The 10,290-nt window shown below is 42.0% G+C and overlaps 2 protein-coding genes across 4 annotated transcripts; one reads left to right on the forward strand and one right to left on the reverse strand.

The window, feature by feature from the left end:
• The first annotated feature begins 452 nt into the window (after positions 1–452).
• On the forward strand, positions 453–4,658 carry LOC115684195 (calmodulin-binding receptor-like cytoplasmic kinase 3). The gene is made up of 7 exons (XM_056306403.1): positions 453–1,829; positions 1,967–2,206; positions 2,361–2,641; positions 3,344–3,509; positions 3,589–3,678; positions 3,904–4,202; positions 4,290–4,658. The coding sequence occupies exons 1-7, from the start codon at positions 1,571–1,573 to the stop codon at positions 4,497–4,499; spliced, it is 1,545 nt and encodes a 514-aa protein (XP_056162378.1). The 5' UTR covers positions 453–1,570; the 3' UTR covers positions 4,500–4,658.
• A 664-nt stretch (positions 4,659–5,322) lies between these two features.
• LOC115684194 (putative chloride channel-like protein CLC-g) lies at positions 5,323–10,026 on the reverse strand. 3 transcript variants are annotated; one of them, XM_030608898.2, is made up of 7 exons: positions 9,643–10,026; positions 9,250–9,450; positions 8,631–8,808; positions 7,792–8,054; positions 7,307–7,576; positions 6,072–7,200; positions 5,323–5,642 (listed from the first exon to the last, which is right to left on the reverse strand). In XM_030608898.2, the coding sequence occupies exons 1-7, from the start codon at positions 9,780–9,782 to the stop codon at positions 5,508–5,510; spliced, it is 2,316 nt and encodes a 771-aa protein (XP_030464758.1). In that variant the 5' UTR covers positions 9,783–10,026; the 3' UTR covers positions 5,323–5,507. The 3 variants fall into 3 exon arrangements, with proteins under 3 accessions (XP_030464758.1, XP_030464760.1, XP_056162377.1); XM_030608900.2 differs by having other exon boundaries at positions 9,250–9,464; positions 9,643–9,783; XM_056306402.1 differs by lacking the exon at positions 9,643–10,026 and adding an exon at positions 8,954–9,035 and having other exon boundaries at positions 9,250–9,367.
• Between the last annotated feature and the right edge of the window lie 264 nt (positions 10,027–10,290).

A 10,290-nucleotide genomic window follows, 5' to 3' on the forward strand; every position in this document is an offset into this window, starting at 1 on the left:
GATCCATTGACTCTCGCCGGTCAAGACCGGGTCGAACCTCTCTCTGGAAGAAGGTATTGATTCCTGCCATTTGCACTGGAATACAGGGGAGTATTCCTGAAATTTAGCCAAAAGGAAAGGGCTAAAAACGAGCTCAGCAATCAATCAATCAATCAACCACTGGGGGTTTACCTAGTGGCCACCCTTCTCACTTGAGAAGGGGGAGGTGGAGATTCGAACTCCCCACCTTCGCAGGGGTAGCGGTGGGGCCGCGTAGTTTAAGATGTGGATTTCGATGCCCACGCCTTGCAAGAGGTGGGGCGCAAGTCTGAGTGTGTATCGTGAGTGAACGAGAGATAGAGTAGGATCGACCAAAAAAAAAATCAATCAATCAATCAACTTGTTGGCGTGATGTAGGTGATAAAAATAAACAAAATGCCACTGAAGAGGCCTTCCGGGCAAAGCAAGCGACCCCAAGACCGGTCAAAATTGTCCACCCTGCGAGCACTGTTCGAAATGCCTGCGTTTACTTGTGGCCTTTGTAGACGGCCAATGCGTTACATCATCGTCTACCTCTGTTTAGGCCGGTCATGTGAAGCTTTCCCATTTAATTCTTCACAGCTATAAAAAGGAAAAACAAGACAAACGTCCCACAACGGAGAGGCTTTGTCTCAAGCTTCAGCCGCCTTTATTTTTCTTTGTGGGGGGAATTCTCCAGGTTGGTGCTTCTTTGTTTATTTAACTTTTTGTGAGATCAAAGTAAGTGGCATCTCATGAGGGTTTTGTTGCTCTGTGGGAGCTTAGGAACTTGGAGGGGTCGATGATTGGAGCTTGACGAATCTTGTCCCTCAATCTTCTGATCAGTGATTGGGTTGTGTCTTCTGTGTGATTTCCCATCTGGGTCTGGAGTGAAGTCTAAGCTTTTGGGGTGAAGGAGAAGGAGGAACTTTTGGGAATTCTGGGATGCTTGGTTTAGTTCAGATTTTGGGGGATTGTGGAGAGTGAGTCCGGGAAGCTGTTTCTGTTTTCCCTCACGAAGATAGGTTCTTGCTGGGTGGACATGTAAGGATTTCATCGAATTATGGTGCACTATCAAGAAAGTGCTTCAAGAATTTCTGGGTCATAAAGCACATGAAGCGGGAGATCAGCTTTCCTTTTGTATCGGGTCTCGATCTTTTTGTAGTTTTGCGAATTGGGTTCTTTTCAAGGCATCTAATTGATTCGCAGTTACGGCGAGAAATTGAACTCAGGTGTTTTCGAAGCCTTGGAGTTTACGGCCAGTTAAAAATTTTGCGTTGATTCTATAAAGCCTCAAATTCAGCGAGTGTGGCTATTAGCTTTCAGCTCCTTCTTTCTCTTCTCTCTATACTTGAAGTTGATTCTCTATGCGATTTGAAGATTTCTGACGCTGTAAGATGGTCACGAGTGCTTGAATTACCTGATAGGGGAAATTAAAGCCCTAATTATACTCTTGGTTATTGGGCTCACTGATATTTCTTAGTTTGGGTTGTCTGCTCAAGATATGCAGATGTTAGGTGCCTTTGTATTTATCTATTGAAGATAGAGGCTTTGACATATGTATTAATCGACAATGGCAATAGTCACAACAATACTCCTTCTGCTCCCACAATTGCTGAGGATATCTGCCACTGATTTCCACTTGAAGTCAAAGGTTTGTGGCGCTGATCGACTGGCATATTCAGGTTATTCTGGTAGTGAATTCTTTTACATTAATGAAGAGATAGTAGACAAAAATCAGTTCTGCAATGCCCTCAAATATCACTATGAGGATGGTTGCGACCTTGAGGATTACCCTGGACCTAATTGCTCTGGGATAAATCTTTCTCTAGGTATGGATTTAATATTTGGGATGTGCTAGTAAGTGGTTGAGACTTATTGAACTGCTTTATGTGCAATGAATATAGAGGCTCATTTTTACCAAATTCTCACCTTTTCTTTTTCCTTTTATGGTTTCTGGGAGGGTCAGTTCGAACGCATTTTCATGGAGGAAGAAAGTTTCTGCAGACAGAAGTTAGTGATGACAAAGTTGATGAACAGAGCCACGAGAAAGAACAGAAGAAAAGTCCAAACTTTCTTTTAACCCATAAAAGCGTCAGCTTGGTTGTACCTGGAGTTTTAGCTCTATCTTGTGTTTTAGCCTGTCCCTGCTTCTACAGAAAAAGAAAAGAAGCTGCTCAAACTGTCCTTCCAAAGGATCTGAATTCAGGTAATTCCTTAGATCTTGTTGGAATGTCACCATAAAAAATTCTTCATATAGAAATTCTTCTGCTCGTCTTTGACTAGAATGAGTGTTCAATTTGATAGCTACATCAAATTCTTCAATGGGTTGGTCAGTGATAAAGAGTTTTTGTTCATTCCAGTAAATTCTACTCCCATATCGGAAGAGCGTCCTGCTCCTGAAAAGTTTTCTCCGCCTGAAAAGATTCCAGGGAGTCCACTTCGGGTGCCACCTAGTCCATCCAGATTTTCCATGTCCCCGAAACTCAGTAGACTTGGATCATTGCATCTCAGTTTAAGTCAAATCTTGAAAGCTACTCGCAATTTTTCTCCCTCAATGCAAATAGGAGAAGGGGGGTTTGGAACTGTGTATAAGGCACAGTTAGAAGGTGGGCAGTTTGTTGCCATAAAACGAGCAAAGAAGGTGAGTGGCATTGCTGATTTCCTCTCTATTATTGACTCTGCTGGTGCCAATTTTTTATGAACCACTTTTGCTGATATCACCAAAAGAGTCCGGAAGGTTAAGTATGTTTAAATCCAGAGAACATAGTTTCCTGCAACTCTCAGGTTTGTGCTTTGAAGTGTTAATTATCTCATTAAATGATGCATCATGCATTTTCCAAAAGAGTCCAGAAGGTTTAAGAATGTTCAATTCCACAGAACATAGTTTCCTGCAACACTCTGGTTTATGCTTTGAAGAATTTAATTATCTCATTACAGGATGCATGCATTTTGCAAAAGATAATTGCACGGAATGGTTTGACTACTCGCTATTCGTAGAAATGGGCTCGTTGTCTGTGCATGCTAGGATCATGTCTCTTTCGTTAGCTAGACTAGACAAGTACTTTCCCATTTTCTCATTTTTGTCAGAGTAGGACTGTTGGTTCGATATTTTGGGTCCGGTTCTCCTTCATTATAATATGTTGTGTTTTCTTGACAAGGTCAAGTCAGCATTACATTATCCAATCTGCATTTTTGGTTTAAATTGCAGCTAAAATGTGACTCGACTTTAGAATGGGAAAGTAGGTTATACCCACTTCCCATGTAATGTGAAGTATGAATTGGGTTTTGGATGATGGCGCGAGAGCTATCTCTGGACATTTTCAATTGCAAATCTTCTGTGCAGGAACACTTTGAGAGTTTGCGAACTGAATTTAGCAGTGAAGTTCAGCTTCTTTCTAAAATTGATCATCGGAGTCTGGTGAAGCTACTTGGTTATATCGAGAAAGGAAATGAGCGTCTTATTATTACAGAGTATGTGCCAAATGGTACTCTTAGAGAACATTTGGATGGTGAGATTACTAACTGTGAAAGCCATCTCTTTCTCTGGGCAGAATAACATTGCGGGCATCTCACTTGACTTTCTTGCAGGTCTACACGGGAGAATCCTCGATTTTAATCAAAGGCTCGAAGTTGCAATTGATGTTGCTCATGGCCTGACTTATCTGCACTTATACTCAGGTGAAGAAATTTCCCCTTCTTGCACCAGTTGCTGAAACCCTCATCAGCAAATTACTCCATTTGTTTCATGAAGCATGTTGAATTAATACATCATGCTGTGAACAAAAACCTGTTTGTACCGTGTACTGATGCATCGTCCCGAAAGCTTCGCAGCGAGTTGAAAACTTCTTATACCCACATTTAACAGCCTTCCTTTTCCTCGTTTCCTTTTATCGTGCTCTGCAGAGAAGCAAATTATCCACCGAGACGTGAAGTCATCCAACATTCTTTTGACTGATAGCATGAGGGCTAAGGTGGCGGATTTTGGATTTGCAAGGCTAGGTGCCGGCGACACCGATAAAACTCACGTCTCCACCAAAGTGAAAGGCACAGTGGGTTATCTCGACCCAGAGTACATGAGAACCTATCAGCTCACCCCCAAAAGCGATGTGTACTCTTTTGGGATCCTGCTCATAGAGATCCTAACTGGACGTCGTCCTGTTGATGCAAAGAAGCCAGTCAATGAACGGGTGACACTTAGATGGGTAAGCTAAAACTTGCTCCTGTTGGTGGAAAATAAATTCATTCTCTCAAGATTTGGTCATTTAGCCAATGTTTCATTATGTGTACAGGCCTTCAGGAAGTTCAACGAAGGAAATGTCGTGGACCTCATGGACCCGATAATGGAGGAAAGAGTGGATAGAGATATTCTGATGAGGATTTTTAATTTGGCTTTTCAGTGTGCTGCGCCCGGACGATCGGATCGGCCCGATATGAATGTTGTGGGTGAAGAGTTGTGGGGGATAAGGGTGGACTATCTCAATAGTGTGAGGAGAGGGTAGTGAGAGTCAGTTCTCAAATATGTGCGTGTAGCAGAATGCGTTCAGATAAATTGTTCATTGTCTAGACACATGGAATGGTTATGCTTGTCTCTCCAGTTTGTTACCCCAAGAAAGCTTCATTTGGAGTTTAAGACTCATGACAAATTCATTTCTTCCTTAGCCTTGGGTATCACAGTTCTCTCTCTCTCTCTCTCTCTCTCTCTTCATACATCATATGCAGTTGTCTGTATGGTGGTATGTAAGTTTGGGGATCTTGTTCTATTGAAGTGTTCTGGCAGGATCTGTCGTTAGTAAAATACAGCTGACAGTTTTAGCAGTCTCATTAGTTTGTTCTTGTTTGCTCTACCTGATCTTCACAATAACTGGAATGGTCTTTCCTTCTCTTTTTATGTCACCAATCGGTTTTTATTTGTGAAGATCGATAGTGAAACTTCGGATAGAAGGCATTGGCCCTTCATTTATGGGAAGACTTTGGACTATAGCTCTTGGCACTTTAAGAATTGACAATTTTTATCTGTTTCTGTCTCTACTTGGTGTCATCCAAAGCATGAATCTTCCTAATCACTCTGTTTCACCAGCTAGTTCCAACATGAATTATGTTCTCAAATGCTATCTGCTCATTGAGACATCTGAGTGCCCCTTCTAATTTGTGATTATGCTCGTGAAATTACAAGGTTAAAACCGCACTCGAATGACAATGCTAGGCCTCGTCTTTTAGGCAACTAATGTGATAATTTGACCAGATAATGAGTAAGTGTAACAACTGAACTTACTGGTACAGCTTTCATCGCCTTTTAAGCGGCAATTTTTCCAGCAACACAAGTTAGAGGGATATCAAAATTTCATTATGGTGGTATGCAGTGAAACACTTTGTTCGGACATATCCAGTACAGCAGGACTCGGGCCAATTTTTATCTGCTTGAAGCTGAGTTGCATAAGCAACGTGATTAGTCCCCTCCTCAACGGGTGATCAAGTGATTTTCTATCTTCAAATGCAAGATTGTCGTACTAACATGGACTTAGCCAACGAGGAACCGTCAATCTCCATCTTTTCCATCCGCTCCTTGTCAATGCCGGGTGCAAGCTTATTATGTCTTCTGGCATGAAATCGTGTCTCGTCAATATCCCCACCACAGGTGATATCTGAAATACGACTTTAAATGAGTTCACGGATGCTATACGAGCAGCAAGAAAACCAGTTTCATTCATATTTTAATCCAACTAGAACAGGCACCGCGGAAACAGAATTTGACATTCAGAGAGAAATTTGGAGGAGGAAATGATAGAGGGTATTATTGTTCAGAGAAATTCTTAACAATGCAGATATAGTCGAAGAGCATTCCACCAGACTAGTCCACAAAAAGTACACAGAAAAAATTGTTCCAAACTAAAAGAAGATCTGTCTCAGAAGCTAGATAAGCTAACTCAGGAGGTCAATAATGAAAACATGGTCAAACGAGTTTCGAACTATGTGGTTGTATCATCGTATTCGAGTGAAAAGAGTTATGGAGTTATAAAGATAGTCCTAGTATTATGAGTGCTTAAAAAATTGTTAACGCATAAAGAACTTACCCTGTGGATCTTTGGAATCACTAGCAGGTGTCTCAAACCAACTTCACGGAAAAGTATGCGAGCTTTTGCTAATGACATCGTTTCCACGACTGTGTAAGGCGAAGTGTTAGTGAATGGATGCAAATCCAAGAACATGTTCTCCTCCTCTTCGGTAACAACTATGTCCTCTATTTGGTCGGCATTTCCCGATCCCTTCTTTGCAAAATCGACTACTGAAAACTGCTCGGAGACATCGATGCCTGTTGGCTCTGGAGAGGACAGGAAGGCCTTCTTCTTTAGTAGTTCTATGAGATGCGCTCGCAGTATCACACCATACAAAACGGGGGATTCTGAAAGCGGAGGCTCATCAATCACCGGGAACCCATTATTTATTGTAGTTCTGAGCACGTGTACAACATTTCCAACCTTCTCAACGCCGTGAAATAGCTGGAGCGGGCCTTTTACCACATCACCGACAGTTAGCTGTCTCATGAATGGTTCGGCATGAGCTTCGAGATATGGGAACCCTTTTGCCTTCATCATTAGGTCAAAGATGTTGCTATCAAAGGCATCTCCGACCGTCTTCGAAACTAGAAGAACCAGCATCATTAGTGGTAACAATAACAGGTTATCCGTCAATTCCAGGAGGATTACGCATGAAGAAACCGTCGTTCTCATTGTTCCACCGAGAAAGGAAGCAGCACCAAGCACGGCGAAAAGACCATGATCAAGAGTTGAGTGAGGACCGATTAACATTCCAATGAAACGTCCATAAGATGCGCCCGTCACAATTGCTGGTACAAAGAGGCCAGTGGGAGCCACGATGCCGTAGCTAAATATGCCGAGGAAAAAGCAGGCGCCAAAAAAAATGAGTATAGACGAATACTGGAATTCGTTATCGGTGCCTTTGCTAAAGAGATTTCTGATTGCATCGTCATTTGTGTTAAAGATGAGGCTGGCGAGATCGTTGTATTGCCCGGAAGGACATTGAAACTTCTTGTAGTTCCCAGACTGTCCGATTGTAGGACAGGTCTCCTCGGTATTGGCTGGACACGGTAGACAAGATGCAAGCCACGGTAATCCGAATAACAGACACGATGTGAAGATGGAAATGGAGCAAGCAAGTAAAATCTTGTACCGACTACATTTCCTGGAAAGAGAAATCATAAGAAAATAAAGTGAGCTCTTCGACTGTACTGTCTCCGATGAATTCCTTAAAAGGTTAACAGTGAAAAGCATCATTTGAAGGATCTTACCCATTGATGACATTGTAGACTCGGAGAACCTTATCCAGCAAGAAATTATGCAAGCTGCCGAATAAGCCCCCTAGAACACCAAGGAGGAGAACTGGGGGGACATCCCGGAGGTGAGACGAGATATTTGTCGAAGTGACATCGTACATTATTAACCCGCCCTTACCAAATGGCCCACATTTTCCACTGTTGCAGAACTCAATCAGCGCTCCTAGTACAATCGCTACTATAGCTGTCGTATAGAAGGCCCTCCACAGAAGGGCACTCCTCCACCTGCAAATTCACATTCATGGTTAGTACGAATGACCCACGCATATTCACGTTCACCAGTAAACTCAAATTATTAGACATTAATGGTTAGTAATGACGAAGCTATCAATGATTATATGATAGATTCCTTAGTTAATTATCAGGTAAATTGTTCGTCAAATCTCTAAAACGCTGTCTTAAGGAGGCATACTCAAGTACAGCGAGACGGATTAATATACCAAGATGCCATCTCTTCGAGGGCAAACAGCAACCCACCAACCGGGGCACGAAAAGCAGAGGCGATTCCAGCAGCTGATCCGCATGTGACGAGATCTCTTCTATCCCTGTCGTTTTTGAAAAACTGTAACCACGACCAAGTCAAGCCATATTTCATTGACCCGCCCTGACCAAGCAGCGAAGCAACACACGCACCGATATGCACCATAGGTCCAGCCTTTCCCACAAGAAGAGATGAGGACACAGCAGAGATGCTTCCAATTATCTGTCAGTTAGGACCAACATGTGATGAGACTATTGTTTACTTAAGAACTCCCATACAAAAATACTCTGTGCTTTGTGATGTTATAGATGAAGTTTAAAGTTCCAGACTGTCCAAACGGAGAAAAAGTACAGGCAAAGAACGGAAAACTGCTTTCCCCTATATGACCGTAGCTGGGGAATTAATTAACACTGAACATCACAAAATGGCAAACACGGCAAGTTAGATGGGCTAAACATTGGATGAAATCAGTCCAAACCATCACATTCCAACAATTTGAAGAAGGTTCATAGAGGCAAAAAAAACAAAAGCTAAAAGAAAAACACCAAAAATCACAATCTGAGTTGGAGGCAGAGCCGATGCAGCAACCACAGCTCAAAATCGCTCATGGCCTTCCTACAAAACCAGAATCAACAGCTTTACACAGTGCTAGTGCAATTATCGAGCACTGCAATTCATATATCACGTGAATGCTTGATGCATTGCAGACTTAAACAAGAAGATAGGACAAAAAGATAATCGAGTGATGAATGTGCAACTTTGCAATCACAGACACATAACTAAGTACCATTGTATCACCTTAACGAACAATGTCTTCAGTGAAAAAATTCCTGGCGCATCCACGCCATTCAGATAAGCCTTTACTTCTGGTATACCCGATCCGGCAGCTGCTGGCGATACAAAAGCCGTGATGAGCGCCGCAGACAAGGTGAGCATAAGGTTGGATACAGAAAAGACGACAAAAGCCATCACAAACCTGCAAAAGCCATTACACAGTTTCACCATAAGATTCTCCTTGCCGTCACAAGGTAGAAGAAAAATTTTCAACCCACTTAAATTACTCAGATCCCTTTCTTTCATTGGGTAGTTAGATTCTATAAAACCAAACAAAAAAACTGAACCTTTTTTCAATCATGTCTTCCAATTAATTAAAGAGCATCTCTGTTTGGCTTCTCGGAACTATTCCTAAAAGCTCCATTGTGCCTATATTAACCACAAAAACAATGTGATGATATAGTCGACCAAAGCTTCGCATAACCTTTATCTTATCAAGCCTCTCCAGCTAGGTACACCATTCGACTATACTAGAAACCAAGAATTGACATACTATTAGTCTGATTAACATTGATGTTGAGAAGGCTACCAGACTAGCATGCAATTGTGAATAGGCACAGAGCAGAATTGACAGAATCAATACCTCTGAGCCAACATCATATTCGAAGTGACCACGAACTTAATGCCTGCAACATTTTCTACTGCGAGATTGTTGCAAAACCCAACAAGGCTAACAATCCCACCAATCAAGAAACACAACAGCCACTTCATGAGCACATACTGAAATATCTGGACTGTACTTCTAGTCCTCCAATCTTGCTTAAAGAACTCATTCTCTGAGATCCTGCATTCAAAGCCCTTTTGCCAAATTCAGCATTAACCGCTTCAATCCCCTCAAATCTGATCACTCACTTTTCTTTTGGCAAAAAGAAAAAAAGAAAATGGCTACTTTTTCCCTCCTATTTTGCAAGAAAAGGGAATGGAAGCTTACTACTTTTTCCCTCCTATTTTGCAAGAAAAGGGAATGGAAGCTTACTCATAATCAAGACTCTCAATTGGGCACAAGTTGGCTCCAACAATGGCCACTTGGGACGCGGACTCTGCAAGGGATGGTATTCCCGAGGAAAGTAAAGGGTGAGTCGGGGATTCACCGTCTCCATTGGCATCAGTAGACATTTTCTCTTTCTCTAGGCTTCTCAACTTCAATCCTGTCGTGAAGAGTACGTCTTCAGGTTTTGGATAATGAAAGGTGGGGAAGATGTGTAAGTGCTCAGATGATTTTGTCTGTGACAGAGTACAGACGAGGACGAAGACGGCGATGTAGATTGAAGCGAAGAAACTGTGGTACTTGGAGAAACACTGGTTGTTTGACTTAGAGGGTAGAGAGAGAGAGCGAGACAGATTCTGTAGGACATCAAACAAGCGGTAGTTAGCCTGATAATTTCTTTTTTATGTTCGGTGCACTTAGTGAACTGTACATGTGCAAACAATTATTTGGACACCAGCTTCAGGCATACGTTGAAAAATAAATGTCCACTTCTTATTTTATTTACATTCAGATCTCTCGTTTTCAGAATCATGTCAGCAATATCTATGGGCTAAACCAAAGAAAAACGAACCCCATAAGAGAAAATCCAAAATAAGTGCTTCTTTCTTTGGCCAGAATCCTGAAGAAGTTGAATGG

The sequence above is a fragment of the Syzygium oleosum genome, unplaced genomic scaffold (assembly GCF_021117445.2).
Source record: "Syzygium oleosum isolate NSW1041296 unplaced genomic scaffold, Sole_v2.1 Sole_v2.44, whole genome shotgun sequence".
Lineage (NCBI taxonomy): Eukaryota > Viridiplantae > Streptophyta > Magnoliopsida > Myrtales > Myrtaceae > Syzygium > Syzygium oleosum.

Bases quoted from the DNA above. Each gene is read 5' to 3' on its own strand.
- LOC115684195 (XM_056306403.1), top strand. From the start codon at position 1,571: ATGGCAATAGTCACAACAATACTCCTTCTGCTCCCACAATTGCTGAGG. The intron at 1,830-1,966 runs GTATGGATTTAA...TGGGAGGGTCAG, and splicing joins TGGGATAAATCTTTCTCTAG to TTCGAACGCATTTTCATGGA. The intron at 2,642-3,343 runs GTGAGTGGCATT...TCTTCTGTGCAG, and splicing joins CCATAAAACGAGCAAAGAAG to GAACACTTTGAGAGTTTGCG.
- LOC115684194 (XM_030608898.2), bottom strand. From the start codon at position 9,782: ATGTCTACTGATGCCAATGGAGACGGTGAATCCCCGACTCACCCTTTA. The intron at 9,451-9,642 runs GTAAGCTTCCAT...CTTTGAATGCAG, and splicing joins ATTGAGAGTCTTGATTATGA to GATCTCAGAGAATGAGTTCT. The intron at 5,643-6,071 runs GTAAGTTCTTTA...GTCGTATTTCAG, and splicing joins TGATTCCAAAGATCCACAGG to ATATCACCTGTGGTGGGGAT.